The 20,723-nt window shown below is 50.5% G+C and overlaps 1 protein-coding gene across 4 annotated transcripts; it reads right to left on the bottom strand.

Annotated features, from left to right (window-relative positions):
* Positions 1-9: 9 nt before the first annotated feature.
* Positions 10-19,680, bottom strand: LHX9 (LIM homeobox 9). 4 transcript variants are annotated; one of them, XM_036871231.1, is made up of 7 exons: positions 19,594-19,680; positions 19,290-19,352; positions 13,987-14,105; positions 11,846-12,048; positions 10,305-10,660; positions 4,240-4,442; positions 2,122-2,999 (listed from the first exon to the last, which is right to left on the bottom strand). In XM_036871231.1, exons 2-7 carry the CDS (start codon positions 19,315-19,317, stop codon positions 2,742-2,744), a joined length of 1,167 nt encoding a protein of 388 aa, XP_036727126.1. In that variant the 5' UTR covers positions 19,318-19,352; positions 19,594-19,680; the 3' UTR covers positions 2,122-2,741. The 4 variants fall into 4 exon arrangements, with proteins under 4 accessions (XP_036727133.1, XP_036727121.1, XP_036727126.1 ...); XM_036871235.1 differs by lacking the exons at positions 19,290-19,352; positions 19,594-19,680 and adding an exon at positions 15,140-15,199 and having other exon boundaries at positions 2,405-2,999; XM_036871238.1 differs by lacking the exons at positions 2,122-2,999; positions 19,290-19,352; positions 19,594-19,680 and adding an exon at positions 10-66 and having other exon boundaries at positions 13,987-14,160.
* Positions 19,681-20,723: the final 1,043 nt, after the last annotated feature.

Raw genomic sequence — 20,723 nt, 5'->3', positions numbered from 1 at the left:
TTTAATACTTTAGGGAATTTTCAAACGTCGGGATGTTTGGCTGTAATGCCCCAAGATTTGTTCTCCCTGAAAAAAATCATAGTGACAATTTATTAACTACAGAGCAACTTGGCTTTTAGGGGTCTGCAATTTCTATTTAGATTTACAAATATCCATTTGTGCTCAATAGACCTAACATTAAACTTAATCATATTTAAGGTTTCTTTTCATGCAATTACTTTATCTGCTAATTATCTTTTTTTTAATTCTAAGAATCAGGCTGAGTCAAATCAGTGGGGCATTACTTTTATTGTAGGAAAATATATTTAAAGGTAATTCTAAGTTGAATTACACTGCATATGCAATGGTAATTTAAAATGAATCAGAAGTTTGGAAATCTAAAAACTATTTGTATGTTTGCATATCTAAAATTTTTCATATCACCGTTTTAATAGCTTTTACAAATAGACAATCGAAAACACTCTAGTACAGTTAAGCCTTAAGTAAAACTAATGGGAAATAAAACTCCTTAGATTCAAAATCGTTTATTCACACAAATTTAATAGGATATATCACAATTGTTTGGTCCATAAATATTTAGGGGAAATAGTTTCTATACAATGCATTTATCAATAAACAAAGAAACATGGACAATTTTGCTAGACCACTTACTGTACTATAAACACGAAGCTCAATATATAAGATTATTGAATTTATCAACTATATTGGAAAGAGTGCACAACTGCTTTCTATGACATGTTTGTCCCCTCTAACAGGATACACCATAAAAAGAGTTTCAGAAATAAGAGGTAAAACAGTACAAAACTAGCGAGGTGTCAAAAGGGCTTAAAACAGTTAATTTAACAAACAACACATATATCCTGATTTTTCACAAACTTACTTCCAAGTTATCTCATAAGGCACATAGGAGAACTGAGTTATAATTAGTCTACTTAATAAAGTAGATCTATAGTACCATATATTGTTCTGTCAAAGAACAAAATTTATAAGTATCAATATTTTACCTGTAAAAGTGTATTAATAAGATCTCAGCCTTACCAAGGTTGTTTGGTCTGGTTAGTGGTAAATGCCCAAAATGTAATAGAAATATGAAAAGTCAAGATTTAAGCTCCATATAAGATGATGACCACACTTGCTAAATATATAATGGCAATCACACCTTCTTCTGTTACAGTGTTATCTTCCATCATCTTTTTTTAAAAAATAAGCTACTTTCTGTGCTAATTTTCTAAAGACCCTGAGCAAAAGTTACAATAATGCACTTTAATGTGGGCAGTGAACTGTCAATATGTAACCACACATTTATACAGCCAGAAGGACACCTTTAAAACCTATTAAATAGCCACTTCGACCGCCAGAGGAGATTTAAGGGGTCCAAAAAGTGGAGAACATGTGCAAAGTTATTCTTAACAATCCACTAAAGCAAGACATATATCTTGACTTCTTTTTTATTTTTATTTTTTTTAGGAAATCCACAATCTAATTGGTATTTAACTACAACAGAAGCATATAGATGAACATTCACCACTGCCCAGACCATTAAGATTTTAGCTTAAATTAAAAGAAAAAAAATGCTACTGTAAACTAGGAAATATATTCAGATCAGCATCCACAAGGCTTCTGAGTTTATCTACTTTAAAACTAAGAACCTCAAATCTCTAATGTCAGAAAAGTTTTTTTTTTTCTGACAAATACATCAACCTGTGCCAAAGTAAAATGAAGCAAAACAAAACCAAAGAATTCTCATTGTTAGCATGTTACTAAGTTTTTTTTTTTAAACATTATTTGTATAGAATGCCAGATACAATATCATGGTACAGCTGAAGCCAATTAAGAGCTATTGATTAAATTATACTGATTTTTTTAACTTCTTAAAAAATTATATTTTGCTTATTTCCATTTTCCCTGGGAAAAAAATAATTTAGAAAGAATGGTTTTATAACTATCATTTTTAGCTTGAGGAGGTTAAAAGTATAGAATTTCAAATTCTGTTTGGAATTTTCATGGATACACAGGAGGTTTAAGTATTTTTCAAATGTTGAAAAGCAGTAACTAACTAATAAGAAAGTTTTGTTGGGATGTACACCCTAAGAGGAAAAAAGAGTCACATTCCTGGTTAGATTTCCCACCTAATTAATCTTTAATATTTAGATTTGCTATCCTTAATGTTCTTGTTTAATCATATTCCTCATTTGTACGAAAAAGGAATGATCAAAACATTTTTTTCCATTTTAAAATTTAAAAAAAGACAATATGAAGTTTTCAAAATTCCGTTAAGTACACGTACAATTGCAAGATTAAAAAAATAATTTTAATTAATTATCTGATTCTTTATTAACCTAATTATATAACCGGGAATATGATTATTTGCCCATCATAATACCACTCTTTTTTTTTTCTTCAGGATTCTGGAAATAAGTAACATACAATTTTAAGAGGCACTTATTAGAATGATTCCCAAACTCCCCTTACCGACTGAAAGATCTAATTAATTTTTTTTATATCCAAATACACTTTGTAGACAAAAATAAAAAAAAAATACACTTTGTAAAGGAGACAATACTGTAAACTCATTTGCCAAGTGGCTGCAGAGGCTACACACCAAGCTGTTGTTTTTATTTCCCAAGTATCTTGTGGGTTAGGGGGAAAAAAAAAAAAAAAGTCTTGTAAATAATAAAATAATCATTAGAATAATAATAAAAAGAAGAGGAAGAATTAAAAAAAAAAAAAAAAAACCAATGTTAGAAAAGGTTCGTTAAGGTAGTTTGCGAGGGGCTTCCGGATTCGTGGCTGTCCATGTTAGAGGTCACGGCTGTCACTACAGTGATAGTGGGATTGGTCAGGTCTGTTAAAGTGGTCGCAGTGCCGGGTGGACTGAGCGCGCCGCTGTCTGCTGGGGGCGGGGCCGGAAGCGACGTGCCATCAGCTTTATCAACACCCCCATTCTCCTGCCGCAAAAGGTTCCTTCTGAATTTGGCTCGTGCGTTTTGGAACCAAACCTGCAAACCAATCCCAATGGATTTCTTTACCGATGTTTATTTTTATACTTCTTTTTTTTCCTCTCTCTCTTTCCTTTTTTTCTTTTTCTTTTTCTTTTTTTTTTTTTTTTTTTGGATATGTTTCTCTTTTAAATATAATTGTTTATTTTTCTTGGGAAAAAAGGGCCTTTTTTTTTTTTTTTTTTTTTTTTGCTTTCTTTTAAAACAGAGTAATTCCAGTACGACTACGGACACCCTCTGAGCAGCACGTGGGCCCCCGCCCCAGCATTAACAACTGCCGCTTGGGGGCTACGGATACTTAAGTGGAGATACCGTGGGGAAATGAAGGCACAGAGACGAAGAGGGGGAAACACACCCTGATTCCTCAACTACTGTCTTTTTGAGAATGAGGGCAGGCGAGGTCAGGGAATGGTTCACAAAGTAAGAATCACTCGCATGAAATGAACATCATTGAAACAGATTTCTGCCTATTCTTGAGTCTGACACATGGCAAGTATTCCCTGCATAGGAAAAACCCCGAGGGCCACGGACTCCAAGCAACCGGAAACTGGCGGGTGGAATTTTAAGTGCCTGCTATTTGTCACTGAAAAGTGTAAGAGCATCACAGGGGACCCACAGCAACCCACTATCATGTCTCTAGTTACATATTCTTACCGTGATGAGTTTGGGAAAGCAGTTGGACAGCAGATCTCATCACTCCCAGTATTTAGTTGTGAAATATGGTTGGTTAAAATGGGAAAATACTTGCTCCAAGTGGTTGCCGAGACACTAACCATACTTGCGGCTTTCCAGGAGTTGACACAAAGGGTCGTCTTGAATTTGGAAGCTCACAACAGGTAGTGAGGCTGCCAAGAGTGTGTTGAAGTAAGACAGCGCCAGCAGGTCCCCCCGCCAAGTCTGTGCACTGACCCTAATGTGAACGTTAAGTCTCCAAAGCCACAGCTTGCGCAGATAACGTCACCCGCGTTTGCAGAGCAGCTAGGCAAGCTGAACTGGCTTTGGTGGACCCGTCTCTCCATCTGCAGGGAGAATGCGGCTGCATCTTAGAAGACCCTGCGTCTCTCTTTGGGCAGTCTCCGGAAAGCCCCTGCAAAAATCTCAGTACACTCTCTAGGGAGGTAACTAAGGTAAACTAACGAGAAGCAGTACAGGAAATAGCCATATCACTCCACACAGGGAAGAGAACTATTTTTACTGCAAGGGGAAGATGTATACACAGCCAACGATGGAGGTTTCTTACCTGCAAAACTCTTTTGGTCAGGCCTGTTTTCTGAGCAAGCTGCTTGAGGTCCTTGGCGTCCGGGTTGTGGTTGATGGCAAAGTAGGATTTCATGGTCCGGAGCTGGTGATGCTTGAAGGAGGTGCGCATGCGCTTGGTCTTCTGCGAGGGCGGGTAAGGCTGCTGATCTCGGTCCAGATGGTCGGCCTCATTCTCGTTACAACCTGTTGCAGTCACAGGGGACAAACAGGGGCTCAGTGGAAAGTCCTGCATTAGCTGCGAAGGTGGCAGGTGGCATGACAATGTCATGACAGGACAACAACGGTGGAAAAAATCTGTCGACCCACTTATGAGTGGGAGCCAGACAAAAGAAAGAGGTTAATTGCCCACGACCTCCAAACTAGTCTGTTCATGTGGACACACCCGAAGTTTAGGTAGTAGAAAAATATTCGATAAATCCCCTCTTCGGCTTAATGGTTGCTAGAAAACCTTGAAAAGATGAATAAGCTGTTAAGTGTGGGAGGGAGAGAAATCTTCTCCAAGAGGGAAAAGAAAAAACCCTTTTCTACTATATTTATGTGTATCAGCACACCGCCGCTCCACACACGGTTTTTAGAGACTCCACGTTTTGTCTGCATTTGTGAGATGAGGTGTATTCTCTAAAGGCATGAAAGATATGCAAGCGAGTAATTTCAGCTCTCTCACATCTGAAGGTCTCGGAGAGCCCCCCAACGAAGGAAGAATCTGAGTTCCAATTTTTAGCCTTTTCTGCTAATCCTAGAACGTTTCCAGAAAAAGTTAAAAGTGGCTGGGCAAGGGAGAGAAGTTAGAAAATAAAAATTTGCAGGATTCTTATGTAACCGTAGGAATATTATTTTCGAGGGCTTTTAGCTATAACTGCTTAACGTAGGGCTAACCAGGATGAAAATAGTTTTCCCTTGGAGTTATTTTAGAAAATATTTCTGAAAGAGAACGAGCGCAGACTTTTCTTCCCTTGGTTCATGCCTGCAGCGCACCCCACAGCTCCCAGCTCAGAGGCTCTGACGTCCCGCTCGGATCGTGGCCCCGTCTGCTCTGGCACGTGGTACGGAGGGGGGTTGAGCTGTGTCCCTGGCCCGCCGGGCAGAAGGAGGGCGGCATCACAACCCCCCTTGCACAGCTCTCTCAGCACTGAGGGCAAAACAACCCAGCCTTTGAAACAAGCCTCAAAGTCCTTATCCCCGGGATGTAAAGATGTGCATTTAAGAGGTCGTTTCCAATAACCTACTGGCTCTGCATAAGAAATATGATTACAAAACGAAAACATTTTGCTAAATATTTACTGATCCAGCCAACTTCTCAACTTAAAGGGCATGGCAGGTTTTTTTTTTTTTTCCTTTAAACCTTACTTCAGATGTTTATCTCATATATATTCAGACTGATCATCATGCATGTTAGTGCATTATAATAGAATATCTAAAATCAACCTGGTCGTTTCCTTGGGGGAGAAACCTGAATCTTGAAGGAAGTGAGACATCTCTTACTACTACCTCTTCCATTCTGCTGGAGAAAATAGTATTTGCCTGCTATGCTCTGGTTACAATTACTTTTTAAAAAACACTTTTAGTAAATCAGTATATATACAGAAACCCAGTAGTTTTATAGTCATCAACAAGAGTCAGCTGCATCACAAAATCCACTTAAGAAATTCTCCCTAATGTAACAAGACTAGGCATGGACTAATGTCTCCTTTGTTCATATTTCCGTGAGATCCATAAAGAGGGCACACTTGGCAAAAGAGCAATTGAGTTCATGGAGAGAAAGACTCTATCATGTTCACCATCGGGTCCTCTAAGTCATGCACAGGGCCAGGAGCTCAGCGAGCATTCGATCAAGATTTTGAATCTTTGTTCATCCATAAAATCACGAGTGACTATAAATGCAAAGTCAAATCAACTTGAAATGGAATGCAAGTTAGATATATACAGCCGAATGTTGAACAGAGGCTCCTTAAACTCCAACAGAAAGGGTAACCTGTACCCAGAAATAAGAGAGAGAATATGCTTTACATTTTATCCTATTGCATCCCCGGGGAGAGATGTCAAGTTCAAATCTTCTACAGAATTGCACTTTTGTATCCTCAAATGGATGAAACAGCATCTTATGACCTACTATAAAACTATACTTATCTCCAGTAAACTGAGCTATAAATGAAGCCACACCAAAACAGTCAAAGAGGCACACCTTAGTCATTGGAGGCTTCTTCAAGTAAGATTTCAATTCTGTCATAGGTGAGTGATGTGTAACCCTTCCTGAATAGCACATTAAATGGAATATTACACTTGAGGTAGAAGACTTAACTTGGTACTTAAGTAATGTCCTTAGCCATCCACCCCCCCACACACAAGTTACTATTTCTTAGAAATGGGTTTGATTCCTAACCTAACTATACACTCATTAGTCTTTAAAATGAAGTTTATGAAAAAAATTATAGACAGGTTTGATAAAATTGCTTCTCTGAATGTGCATTCTATATCCATTATTGCTGATTAAGAACTCAGCAGAGAATTATAGTGTATTAAAAACAATTATGGGACTTGTTTTCACATAGAATACAATTCACTGTGCAAAAAGATTAAGTTAGCTCTTTATTAAACTGGTATTAATATAAACAGATAAACTGTGTGATCAGTTATATTATGTGAATTAATAGAGCAATCTATGTCATCTACAGAGTAACGCAGTGCATTGGCCTAAATTACTTGTGTTTCACTATGAATGCCTTACGTAAACTTGCAAGTGATTGTGTTTCCCCAGGGTCTACTTTTAAAGCTATAGGGGTTTTCTTCCCCCCGAATTATGAGATGAGATGATAAATCTCTTAAAACTGTCTTAAACATACACCTGTAAGTACACATCTGGCACTATAAAGTTAATGAGAAGATCTTAATATTTTATTCTCCGGTCACTTATGGAATGGTCCCTTATCCTGAAGTGAGTTTCTATTCTGCAGGTGTGTAACCTTCTGAGGACTGATCCCTGGGAGACCACTAGGGGTCAGTGCCAGGCAAATTTAACGACTGCCGGGAGCTTTTGAAGTTTGGAAGCCAAGAAAGACCCTAAGGAGGGAGATTTCGCGAACTGGCAAAAATTTAGTCTCTCAATTAATGCTAAATTACCCAACCAAGAGCTGCCTGCCCTAGACTAAATCCTCTTCTCATCCTGGAGGGCTGCATTTCAATCTAGCATCCCAGATAAACTTTCCAGGTCTCTTTCTAAAATATCTGCCTGATATCTGCACAAAGAGCTATAAACTAAATTAGGAAGAGTCTCATGAAAAGACGTTTGCCTTATGTCGAGCACTTACTGATCTTTGCCAAGCTTCCCATCTCTGGAAGTCTGAATCATAAACATATTCTGTGTACATGTGTTTGAAAATATATCAATGTATAAATTAGATGTGTTTAGTATCAACATTAGTCTTTTCTGAGATTAATTTACACTTAAGCAGAGATGGCTCCAAAGAAAGCTAAAATAAGGAGCTAAAACTGCGGGTCCATTTTACTGTCTGCCCTCTAACGTGTTTTCAATGCACTGAAGTGTTTCTTTGGCTAGTTTTGTAATAACAAACTGGCATTGCATTCATAAACTTTTTTTTAATGGCAGGTTGATTTCTGGTCAGGCATCTTTAACCCAATTTCTCTAGATTATTTTCACCTGATCTTAACTTTATGCTATTTGCTCGTATCTCTGGGAAAAGTCCAGAAGGGAGAAGGTGGATGTTAATTAAGAGGTACCGGCTCTGCAGTGGTGTGATCTACAAACTCCCTGCGGTCAGGGAGGCCTCCGCAACTTTTCCCTCCTTAATGAACAAGAGCATCAACTTTCTCCATAACCTTGTGGCAGCACTAATTTGCAAACTAAAGGCCTAAGTGGAAAGAGATTTTTCGTTCTTTCTAAGAAATAAATGTGTACTCTCTAGTTCTCCTCGGAGAAGCACAATTTTCTTGACCCTAAAGCTCTGTGGATCTTTCTCACGTAAAGTAAGATCAAGGCGAAATCAAACGTAGCTAATTAGGTTAAACAAACAAGCGAAAAACCAGGCTTGCCACCTTTGGCTAGAAATCTCCCCACACTTCTGGACCTTCTCTGGGCTGAGGACTTCCCTCTCTCCAAAAGCCTGGCTAGTTTCTCTCTCTCTCTCTCTGTCTCTCTCTCTGTCAATCTCTCTCACTCTAATTAGGGCATTAGGGCCTTGGTCAGTGGCTGGAGATTCCGATGTCATCTTCTATTAACAGAGAACAATTAGTGCCCTGCCCGGCCTGCCCGGGGGACCACGCATCAAAGGAGCCCAAGTAAGCGCGCTGGGCACCGTGGCCCCAAACCAGAGCCCCAGCCTCGGGCACAGCAAGGGCAGTGCGCAGCCCGACCTCCGGCGGGGGGTTGGCAAAACCCGGGGGTGCGCCCGCTGTGCGACACCAACCCACCCGGTCAGGGTCTGCAGCCGGCAGCTGGCCCTCCGCCTCTGCCCAGTGACCCCGGCTTGAACCCCGTGGGACCAATACAGTCGCACTGGGTCCCCGCTCCCTGGGACACCACCCGCTGCGCCTTTTCTGTGAAAACCTCCCGAGAACCAGGAGGGAGCCGAGGAGAGAGCTGGGCAGAGCCCACTCAGCCTGCGGGGACCCTGAAAGCTGTGGGCCCGAGCAGGACTCCGGATTCCTCTAGCTCACACTGGCTGTGTGACCCTGGGCAAGTCACTTATCTGACGGGACAGTGTCCCTTCACCATTAAGCCACAGTGGCTCACACACCACACCAGGCACGTGGGAACTGGAAGAGAAAAACAGGCAAGATCCATCCGTGCTCTGGGGCGCCCACCCTTTGGCTGGTATCTGGGTGCTCATGGAAACAGGGGTTGCCACCATGAGGTCCCCAAGGTCCTTCCCAATAGAATGGACTCCCCTGGCCTGAGTCTCCTGACTGCTGAGGTTTCCTTCTGGGGCCAGGCCAGGGGACAGGGAGTCAGAGCAGCTAAACCAACCCTTAGGTTGCCCCAGAGTTATCCTAGGGCTTTCTGGAACCTCTTTTCCAGTGGCTGGGACCCACCAGAAGAGCTTCCATCCCGCTTGGAGCTAGACTGTGGTCCTCAGGGCCTGTCACCATCCTCACCTGGGGGATGGCAGGTGAGGGCGGGCTACCAACAATGGGAAACTGGTGAGTGAGAGAGATTGATGAATGATAACGTGTGCGCCTCCCAAAGCAAGGAGCAAAGCGTGCTCTCTGGCCTGTTGCCTGCATTTTGTTTTTAATTAAGAGAGAAAGCTGGAGGAGGAGAGAAGAGCAGCCTGTGACACCCACTAAGCCTCCTCAGAGGGCCTGACCTGGAGGTTCTTCCAGTCTTCAGGGCGGTCTGGGTGTCTGGATGGTTTATCCCGCAGGGAATGAGCTGGCTGGATGGGTCCCCTGACCCAGGGAAGGAGCAGGCCAGCTCAGCTGTGGAGACTGACTCCCGCCCTTACAGCTGCTTTTCGCCAAGATCAGGGATTTGGTTTTTCAACACTCTTGCCAACTGTTTCCCTGATTAACTCTGAGCTGGTGACCACAGCCTCTGCCCTTTCTAGACAGACTGGGGTTGGGCTCTGTAGACTTCTTTTCTTTTTTTTTTTTTTTTTTTCCTTTTTTAGTGTTTAGGGAAACCTCCTCCAGGATCTATAATTTGGCCTCCACACAGGAATTGCCCTGGGGCTGTTTTGCTCCAACTGGGAGCCAGAAACTAATGGGCTCATTAACTAATGGGCAACAAGGATTTGGCTCGGCCTGTGTGGGGGAAGTCATTGCAGCCTTATGAATGTGTTTTCTGCCCCAAACTACAGAAAGCTCTCTTTCACCTGTTCTCCCTCTCCCCTCCCCCTCTTCTCTCCCTCTTTCCCTCTCTCCACCTTTCCCTTCTTTCTGAGTGAAAGGGAGCTGTAGTGAGAAAAGGGTCGTGCTAAGGAAAGCACCGTCTTGCAACCAGGTCTTGGACGGGAAGGAGCTGGATGGAATTCTCCTCTGAGCAGAGGAGGCTAGGGCTACAGGGGCACTGGGGAGGGGCTGGGCGCCCACCTGAGTTGTAACTGACGATGTCCACCCCCAGCGCGGGGCTCTTCCGCTTCCTGGGCCGCCCCTTCTGCACGGTGCCAGCGCCGTTGAAGTAAGGCAGGGCCAAGCCGCCGCTCTTGGCCGCCAGCTCGGTGTAGCTCAGCTGAGGTGTATACTCCCCTTGCAAGAGGGTCTCGAAGTGGGCGCGACAGTACACCAGGCTGTCCTTCATGCCAAAATGATCGCCCGTGGTCAGGGTCTTGTTGCAGGTGGAGCAGGTGAAACAGCTCAGGTGGTAGACGGAGTCTCGGGCGCGCATGACCATCTCGGAGGCGGAGATGCCAAGGTGGCAGCGGGCACATCTCTGCACAGAGAACCTTCTGGAAGGAAACAGTCGAGTCAGGGCGCTGGTGGAGGCAAAGGCAGGGCCACCTCCCACTGTGACACCTGGGGCTTGGTCGCAGTAGCCCAAGACTGAGACCTAGGAGGGGTCCGGGAGGGGAGGACCCGCGCCCACTTGGACATAAATTTTATTTGCTCATTGACCTGCCCTGGTGAACAAGACAAAGAACCCATGCATTAAATTCAGAAGAATCGGGTAACTGATCCTCAGTTTTCTTCTCTGTAAAGTGAAAATTTTAAAAAGCAAAAACAAAACCAAAAACAAACCCTGCACTGGCTAACTCACAACACAATGTTAAGAATATTACATCGCGATGTCAAGTGAAAACGTTTCCTCGATTACAAAACATACAAACGAAGGATGTTACTATTTATGGAAGCGTGAGCGTGCCTGAAAGCATTCAGACACGGCCCTGGAAAAAAAAAAAAAGGACAGTTTTGCAGAGGGAAGCTAATTCTTTTTTTAACCACTTTTCTCTCCTCAGCCAAGAGCGGAGCCGAGTCCCTGCACCTCGCTCGCGTCCCCAATCCAAAACCAGAACTGGGAAGAATCAATAAACAAGCTGCCGGCGACTTGACTCTCCGGCGTCTCTCGAGTCTGGCGGGCAGGTTCCAACCAGCGGGAAAGGCATCTCGGAACTGAGAGGCCTGGGTTTCGGCAACAGTGATCATTCCTTTTCATGGTCCTTTACGTGAGTTCCCGCCCCCCCCCCCCCCCGCGAAAACCTGACACCAGTTGCTGCTGCCCCGGCCACCAGTTGAGTTCCAAGACACGGGCCTTGCTCACTCAGTTCGTAGTAAACGGAAAACAAAAACAAAAACAAAAAAAACCCCGCTTTCGTCTCGGTGGACCGAGACACGTTCATTTACCCTTCCGAGATTTGCCCAGTTCCCTCGGCCGAGCTGCCCAGGGCCCCCTGAGCGGGATAGTCGCTGGTCACGCTCTAGACCTTGGGTGGCCCCGTCCGCGCGCATCCCCCCCGCGCGTCTGGCGGGGATGGGTATGCTGCAGCTTGAAGGCGGACGCGGTGGGCTTCCCTGGTCTGGGGACTGGTAAGAGTACCCCCAAGGGACCAAAGGCTGGGGACAGGGAGGGGACTCCGGGGATCGGGCAGGTGACCCCTCCAGGTGTGCCAGGGCGTAAGGGATAGGGGTGGGAATACCTGTAGTAGTCCTCCTTGCAGTAAATGCTACCGTCCTTGGCGAAGCAGGTGAGCTCGGACTCGAGGGCCAGCTTACATTCACAGCATTTCAGGCACCTCAGGTGCCACTGCTTGTCCACGGCCAGCAGGTAGTACCTGTCGGCGATCTTGCCCCCGCAGCCGGCGCACAGGGCGGGCTTCTCGGGGCTCAACGGAGGCATCCCCTGCAAGGAAGCGCGCGCGGCGTCAGGAGGGCGCGCGGGGCCGCCCCACGCGGGTACCCTTCGCGGCGCCAGCCCTCGGCCTCGGCGAGCGCCGCAAGGTCAGGGGCCCCTGCGCAAAGGCAAACGTCGGAGGAACATTTGCAGTTTTTCCCTCTGCGACTCGCACCCTTTCTACCGCGTCCGTCTGAACGCGGCGTCCGCGTCCTTCCCGGACTTAACCTAAAAACACGCGCCGGCCACCTAGAGCCTTTTTCGAAAGGGCTAGGAGCGCACGGACTATAGTTTGGTGGATGTTTCCAAACTCGAATAATTAAAAGTTAAAAATTGTGGGTTCCATTGCGCACGAAATAAGACAACGGAAATTGTTATTGGAGAATGGAAAGGCGATCTGAACAAGCACATATTGTTTTTTCAACAAACACTGTTACATTGCTATTTCTCTAAATCCTTATAAGCAACGTTGAAATTAAAAGGAAGGGAGAGGTTTGTATACTGGTGCTCATAATTTGGTCGACATTGTTTTGATCGGGATGTATTTGGCAGATCCTGCTGTTCTCCAATCTTCAGGGTTATTGGTCCTTTCCTTGGTAAGGGTGTACCGTGCCTGTTCCCGGGGAGGGTCCGTTATCCGATCCCCTCTGCACGGGCCCTCTTTCCCTGGCATCAACATACCCAGGAGATCTTTGTCCGGAAAATCTTTTTAATACCCAAGTTAAGCTTCCCGCCTGCGTCCCCACGACACAGCAAGGATGGGGACACCTCGCCTTAACAAGCGCAGCCCCGCTGTGAAATTCGCGTTTGGATTACTGCTTTTTGTTTTTAAACAGGGTAGCCACAAAAGGGGGGAAAATAGAAGTTAACCGCTGTACATTTCCCTCAGGACTAACAGAAATGGGTTGGACTTCCCCCATGAAACTCTGGCGGGCCTGGAAAAGTAAAGTTTCGCCCTTTATTCAGACAAGGGCCTGCACTGAATTCATTTTGCAGATGTAGAAACATCCACCAACGCGGCTACTTGGTGGACCCAAAATACCGCTGACCCGCCCAGGGCAGTCTACCGGCTTAGTCTGAGCCACAATTCCCGGTGTGATGCCTGAGGATCTACATAGCTATGTTCGGCTGAAATCATTTCCGGAGACTTTTGTAGTTTCCCCCCTCCGGCTCGTAAGTGGGAAAGGCGAGCACATAGATTATTCATTGGTTTTCTTTATTAAGCTGGCATGACTTTTATCCTACGTGTGTAATCGACAGAGGTAGGTGGTCGATCACAGCGTTTAAGGGTTGGAAAGTTCTCGCTCTTGGGCTAGGTGCCCCGCTCCTCCGGATTTTCTATTAGGGTCCCCTGCACACCATACCCGCCCGGCCCGAGAGCTGAGCGCAGTCCCGTCTCCCTCAAAAGGCCCAGACGAGCTGCCAGAGACTCCGAAACTCGCGGGGTTTGAAGGTCCCACGTTCCGAGCATCCGGAGAGCTGGAGGGAGCCCAGTCGCGTTCTAGTCCGCTCCAAACGTCCGGTCACCAGACCCAGGGACTAGAGTCACCAGGCTTCAGCTCAGCCCGGACGCTCGGCCGCGCGCCGGCAGCCCGTGGCCCGCACCAGCTGGCCCTCCGGCCGCCGATCCTCGCCGGGGAGGCGCCCGGGAATCTGAGGTCCGGAGGAGAGGACGTCCCCATCCTCTCGCGCCCGGTTCTCCCTGCTTTCCCGGGACCAGCTGCGGCAGAGGGGAGCGAGCTCGGGGTGTCAGGAGTGCAGACAATTCAAATCGGAAAAGAGCCCTTTCTTACCCTGCAGCCAGGCGGACCAGAGATAAGCCACCCACCAACCTGGAGCGGACGCCCCCACGAGCCGCCATCCTCTGTCGGCCGCCGGGGAGGCTCGGCTCGGCTGCCCCGCGCGCGCACGGGCGCCCGGCTCCCGCCGCCGCCGGCCCTTCCTTACCGCGTCGCGGCCGTTGAGCTGGGCGCCTTTGGCCAGGCGGGCCTCTGTCTTGGATCTGCGCTCCATCTCCTCCATGATGCCTTGGATGTGGCCTCCGGAGATCCCGTGGAAGAGCATGGCTGGGGGGCGGAAAGGACACGAGTTGTCTTCTGCTCGGCACCCCACTATTTCCATATACACACGCCCGGGGCTCTCAGCTCATCCGAGGGAAGGAGAAGCAGGGACCGCAGAGGCGGCGCGATGGGGGGCTGCGGAGACGCTCGGGGACAGAGGGCGAGGGGGCGAGAGGGAGGAAGAAAGAAAGAGGCAGACGGAGTGGAAATTGGTCTGCTCGGAAAGGAAAAAAGAAGAAGGGGGGAGAAAAAGCCCCAGCGGCTCCCTGAAGGAGATGTGCAGAAAACAAACAAACACGGGTGGAGGGGAAAGGAGGCGGAGAAGGCAGGCGAATCTTACTGCTCTGAGAGATCGAGTTACTAATGGGAAACAACTGCAGCGGGGGGAGGAAAACAAAATCTGGTGAAGAAAGAAAATAGTTTTGAACACAAAGAAAGAAAAAGAAGTGCTATTTTCAGCGGTCCCTGGCTGCTTGCAAGTTCCCAGTGCCTGTAGGTTGGGTTGGGGACTGCTCCTGCCGCCGGAGCTGTGTCCAATTTGTTAAGAGACTAAAGCCAGCCCATTTTTGATAATTTAGTAGGAGGAGTTCTCTCCCCGGAGCTGCCACGGATTTTTATTCAGACAACAAAGACCTGTCATACTCCTCTCAACCCCCTGGTGATGGGCAAGTGGGGACAAACATGGGGGGGGGGGTAGGGGGGAGACAGTAGGAGGGGGCATTTACTTCCCCCCAACACACACACACACACACACACACACACACACACACACACACACACACCCTTCCAAGAGTTCCCAGGAATCACGTTTTAAAGGGGAAAAGGAGCCCTTATTGTCCCCGCCCTGGCGCAGAAGGCAGAGAGCCGGCCTGTTTGGTCCAAGTTCAAGAGCAGATCCTGGCTCAAGAAATGCAGAATGTCAGCTTCCAACTTTAGGTTTCCTCCTTGTGGACTTTCTGGTCCCCAGCTTACGGGATCCCCAAATAAGTAAATATTGAACAGACATTCCTGTCCTCCCCACCCCCTCTTCCTCAATTCACTTTTTAAAAGCAAGTTGCTTCACCTCCCCAAGGGCTCCCGACCCCAGCAGGGACTGAAGCAACCCCCAAAGTGAAAAGGAGCTAGAAGAGCCTATGTTTCTGGAGTTTACTTCTGGCAAAAAGATTTTTCTTTGACACACCAGTGTAGGGGAAAGGCCGTGGGCTTGGAGACGTGATGTGCAACTGAACCGTGACCACAGGGGGTTGTAGTCTCTCACCCAGTTCAGGTTTGGAGGGAAACCGATGGCGAGTCCCGTGTCCCGTCTGAAACTTGTCAATGTGGGCAGCAACTCGGGGACTCGCGCGAGCTTGGCGCCGCCCCCCGGGACCGGGCGCGCGTCCCACTGCCCCGGCTGGACTGGGGGCTTGTAAATCTGGACGCGCCACACATTTAGGAGGATGTGAAGGGGGCTCCTCGCCGTGGAGTAGGGGAAGGTGAGAGCTGACAAGCAGAATGGCAGCCCCGCGCCTCACAAGAGGCAGGATTGTTCTGTCTCCCTCTGTTCCCGTGAGCGGCGGCCCCTCCTCGGCCCTATTAAAAAGTGTCCACAATACTCTGATATTGTCGATTCATTCAAACCACCAGAAGCCCCCTAGGGGCCCGAAGCGGGGAGCGGTGGCGGCAGGAACCGACCCAGCTCTGAGCCGAGAGGAGGAAGCCCCGGCTGCGCTCTGCTCTGCGCCGTCCTCCCTCCGGCCGCCTGTTTCCCACCGCGCCCCGTCGGCTTCCCCGGGGCCGCCCGTTTCTCCCCGGCACGTCCCGGACACCTGGAGGAGTCCGCTGGTGGCGCACTCGCTTCCCTCGGGAGGAGCCCGACATGGAAGGTGGCCAAATCTAGAAAGATAGAGGGAGAGAGGGAAGAAGAGAGGGAGGGAGGGAAGGAAGGAAGGAAGGGAGGGAGGGAAGGAAGGAAGGGAGGGAGGGAGGGAGGAAGGAAGGAAGGAAGGAAGGAAGGAAGGAAGGGAGGGAGGGAGGAAGAGCATGGGGGAGGAACGGAGGAAGGAAATGAGAGAGGGAGTAGAAAGGAAAGGAAGGAAGAGAAGAATGGTGCAGATCCTGACTTCCTGCCCCAAAGCATCGCCTTCTGAAGCTGCTGGAGTCACCTCTACCACGAAAACCCAAGACTACACTGCTTCCCCCTTACTCTTTTCTCTGGGTCAAAAATAATGTTATTTGCAGACTGGACGCTGTTATGGTCCTCCGGGTGCCAGAATACAGCTCATAAAACACAATTTCACACAAAAATGAAGCCAATCAAGTGAACTAAGCTGGAGACCTCCCCTCACTTTGGCAGCCCTACTGGACAGCAGGGCTGCTATTTACTGTAAGTAATGTAATTAGCCCCTTTGGATGGAAATCAATGAGCTTTTCAAACCCACGTGCACAAACGCTGGGGCTGGGGGCAGCAGCTCTTTCAGAGACAGCAGGTCCTCTCACAAAGGGGCAGACTGCCTTCCCACAAGGCGGTGACTGGGACCAAGGAGGAGGAGGGGGAGGAGGAGGAAGAGGAGGGGTCTTTGAGAAGAACATCAGTCAATTAACCCAAGGAGGCTCCAAGGAAAAAGTAAATATGGGACCTCAATCCAGGAACCCGCTTTGTCTAGTTTCTAGGCTAACTCCCTCCACCGCCCCCCCCCCATGTGGATGTTCAGAAGTGGGTTTGGCTATTGTTGGACTTGGGTCCTGCTCAGCAAAAACAACAAAGAACCCAAGAACACCACTGCCTCCTTGCAAGGACTGAAACTTTGGAGACTTCATTAAGTGAGAGCTTAACAAACAACTCCAAGAAAAAGCTAGAACTTTTGTGACATCTCCAGGGAAGCCAGGCACAGAAGTCCTGTGAGCCCTCCAATCCTTCGGTCCTTCCTTCATCCTCTGCACACAGATTTGTTCATTGTGAATCGGGTACAGGCAGGGCAGAGGACCTCCTGCCATCAGCTTCCAGGTTGGAGCCCAGCTATCCCTGCTTTTTCTTATAAAACTCGGGTTGCAAGTTCCTGCTCCGGGTGGGATTTGCTACTTCCCATAAAGATGAGAACTGCTAGGATTCTTCCTTCTCAGCCAATGCAGGAAGATTGCAGAGAGCTAGGGGTGGGGCAGGGGGGCTGCTGGAGTTCGGGAGGTCCTCCTTAGTTCTGGGGAGATCGGAAATCGCTCCCCGTCGGTCGAGCCCTGCCTCCTCTCACAGTTCCTGAAAAAGGAAGCCCGTGGGGGCGGGGGACATTTTCTCCAAGAATTGGGCGCGTGACCTGGGACGTCCTAACCTTTTTGTCTTGCAGCCTCGGGGAGACGGCCTAAGAGTGCCCCCCAGCCCACCACTCTCAAAGCACTTTAAGGAGAGCGTCTTGGTGGCTCTGCCTTCTTTCCTCTCTCCAGAAGAGCTGCTGGGGCCCGGGGCCCGCCGAATGACCCTCGAGTGCCAGTTCCTGGGGCTGAGTCTCCGCATCTCTCAGTGGGACAGGTGCAGGGACCCCTACCCCCGCGGCCAGGAGGGGAATCCCGAGTCTCCCCTCTCAACTCAGAGCTCTATTTGGAGCAGGGCGGCAGAACCTTGGCCAGGGGCTGCCCTCCGTCACGACGGAGCCCACTTCGTCCGCTCTTGCCTTTCTGCTCCACCAGCCACCCAGCCGCTTAGAGCGGCCGCTTTGAGGAAAGCGGGCGGCTGGGATCGGGGGCACAGGAGTTGGGATTGAGGGTCAGGGCCTCGGAATCTCCGCTAGGGCGGCAGCCTGGTCCCGGGTTCCCACTCCCTCCCCAGAGGGGAGGAGAGGGAAGCAAAGGGAACGCTCGGCTTTATCAAGCGGCAACGGAGGCTTTAGGGTCCCAAGGGGAAACCCTGCCTCGACTGAGAGAATAAGTGACTCAAGGTCTCTTCAGACCTGAATTTTGGAGGCCAAGATCCTGTGCCCCGGGTTTGCCCTTAAAAGGGCAGAGGTCGCCTTTCCGCCTGACCCAATTAAGCCAGTTGAGGAGCCTCCTTGGTCTGAAAGGTGCAGCTCTTGGAGCGGCGTCCGGCGTTGGGCGCCGTCCTGAGCATCCCAGGGCCCGGGGGAGTCGGCGCCGTCCTGGGGCTTGGAACCGCGCACCCAGCCCTGGATGCCTCGGGGTCTGCGCTGGGCAGGAGGCCAGAGCATAGCCCGGAGGCGAGCCGGCCCTTCTCCATCCGTGGGCGCAGGGAAACTGTGTGTACACCGAGGGTGGCCGATCCAGACTGGCGCCGCCGCCAGGGCGCCCCTCGCATTCAGTCCTACTAGGAAGGGCGGCCTCCCTCCGGCCGGGATGGGAAGGGGCTGAGCGGCGCCGGGGTGCGGGAGCTCTAGCGCGAGGAGAGGGAGCTCCGCGGCCGGGCCGCTGCGCACCTCGGCCGGGAGCCCGTTCCGCGCGGCCGGCGCGCCGGGCCCTGCCCTCGGGTGCGCCCTGTGCCCACGCACCCCCTTAGCCCCGCGAGGTCTCCGGCCCGCTGCGCGCTGCCTTCAAACCTCTGCCTCCAACGCCCCTGGGTTCTTCTCCAAGGGACGGCCGGCCGGTGGCAGAGACCGCGCTTCTGAAATCTGAAGCTCTTTTACCTGGGGTTTGCCGCGCGGCGGGCCCGCAGCAGCCCCAGGAATAAAGGGAGCCTCCCCCCGCCGCCACCCCCGCGTCCGCGGAGATCGCCCGCAGAAACGGCTACGCGGGGGTCAGGTTGAACCAACAGTGGGGGTGAAACCAGTTTCCAGTTAAGCCCTAATGGGTGAGAAGCGACGTCTTCCTGCCCCCGTCCCCGCCCCATCCCTTCCAGGGAGGAGACGCCCCCAGCAGCTCCGCGAAGGAGCCGGAGCGCATCCCTCGCGCCCCGACACCTCGCGGCTCAGTGGCACCGTGACCTCCGCCCCCAGCGCCTCCGCCCTGAGTAGCTCAGACCTTCGAGAGGAAGGCGAGAGGAGGGGAACGCGGATTTCAGGAATGCTGTCAGGAGACTCTGAACGAGACCATGTATCTTAGAGCCTACGGTTCGCGGTTTAATGTCTAAGACAGACACAAACAAACTCCTCTTCTTCCCACCCGGTGAAGGCGTGCACACGCGCGTGCACACACACACCCACACACCCACACAGTATATGCTCCGGCCTAAGAGAAAGGGCAAGAGGAAGAGCCTGGCGGGTAACTCACCTGCCTCTAGAGCGGTGCCGTTCAGCATTCTGAGAGCAGGAGTGGGTCCCTCAGCGACGGTGGCTGCACCGCGGAGAAACGAGCGCATCAGCTCCGAGGCGCGGCCCGGGGCCCCGAGCGCCTCCCACCCCGCGGGGGGCGCGTCCCAGCTGCTCCTCCCGCCGCGGCCTCGGGTACCGGGAGGCCCCGAGGGAAGCCGGGCAGCCTCCGGTAGGTGCCCGGGGCGCTCCCGGGAGCCGGGCGGTCGGGCTCACACCGAGGGCGGAAAACTGCTCCGGCCAGGCAACCCCCATCGGGATCTTACCTTGAGGTCCAGACGTTCCCGCCCGAGAACCCGGTCCTCGGCGAGGGAGGGCGGGAGTCGGCGGCCAGAGGTGCGAGCCAGTCCCCGGATCTCGCCAAGGGGTCCTCTGTTAATCCAAATAAATAAGTCAACCGGTGGCTGGGTGGGTGGATGGTTCTCTCTCTCTCTCCCTCTCTCTCTCCCTCTCTCTCTCCTTCCCACTCTCTCTCCTTCCTTCTCTCTCTCTCTCTCTCCCCGCCCCCCTCTCTGTCGGAATTGACCCGAATCCCTCACCTCTGACCCGCAGCTCCCTCCACCTGTCTTTTATTTTCTATTTATGCTTCCAGATCGGGAGGAGGAGGAGAAAGGGGTGGGCAGAGGACACAGACGAGGACCAGTGCAGGGAGACAAGCTCCGAGGCCGTGTTCAGCCCTTCCAGCCTCTCAGTAATCAGGGAAGGTGTTAATGGAGGACTCGGCCGTTTGGGAACCTCATAAAGCCGAGAGCATCTTGAGCCTTGGGCGCAGCGGGAGGGCTGGAGTCCCGCGGCGCGCCCTGGGCTCCCGGGCCTCCATCCGGCCTTGGCCTTCCAGGTGCTGGTACCTCAAAGATGCTGCTGCCAGCTGGTGCCTGCATAGACGGTGAACAGGCGGTAGCTCCTGCAGGGAGCTGGGCTAAGCCACTGATTGCTCACCCGCCACCTCCCCGCCTTTCCCTCCCGGTCCTCCCTTTCCTCTCTGCGCTCCCGGGCTTGGCGCCAGCAACCCAGCACTTCGGGGTGCGTTCTGCGCTCGAGGGTGGCGTTCTCGGCCGGGTCAGCGCGAGGGCCCGAGGTATCTCTGCAGCTCGGCTCTGGCTAGGAGGCGGGGATGGAGATCCAGCCGGGAGAAAACTAACTCAAACCCTGGGAGACGAGAGTTCGCGGGGACACAGACAGACTCCCACACCTGGACGGGATGGGGGCCCGGTTACCTGGTCTCGGCTTCCCGAGGGGCTGCGTCGCCCCAGCAACCAAGGGCGCAGTCAGGCCGCGGGGAAACGGAGAGAGAACCGGGAAGCCTGGCCTCTGGCCAATTATTTACCCACTCGTCCACCCGGTGCGCCCCTCGCGCTCAGAGATGGGGGCGGGGGATCACTGGGAGGCTCCAGCG

This window comes from Balaenoptera musculus, chromosome 1 (assembly GCF_009873245.2).
Source record: "Balaenoptera musculus isolate JJ_BM4_2016_0621 chromosome 1, mBalMus1.pri.v3, whole genome shotgun sequence".
NCBI lineage: Eukaryota > Metazoa > Chordata > Mammalia > Artiodactyla > Balaenopteridae > Balaenoptera > Balaenoptera musculus.
The sequence above is the reverse complement of the archived record's forward strand: the minus strand, read 5'-3'. Positions and strand labels throughout refer to the sequence as shown.

Excerpts from the sequence above, each read along its gene's own strand:
- LHX9 (XM_036871226.1), bottom strand. The coding sequence starts at position 14,160 with ATGGAAATAGTGGGGTGCCGAGCAGAAGACAACTCGTGTCCTTTCCGC. Across the intron at positions 10,661-11,845 it reads TGCAAGGAGGACTACTACAG|AAGGTTCTCTGTGCAGAGAT; the intron begins GTATTCCCACCC and ends GTTTCCTTCCAG. Across the intron at positions 4,443-10,304 it reads CATCGTCAGTTACAACTCAG|GTTGTAACGAGAATGAGGCC; the intron begins GTGGGCGCCCAG and ends TGACTGCAACAG.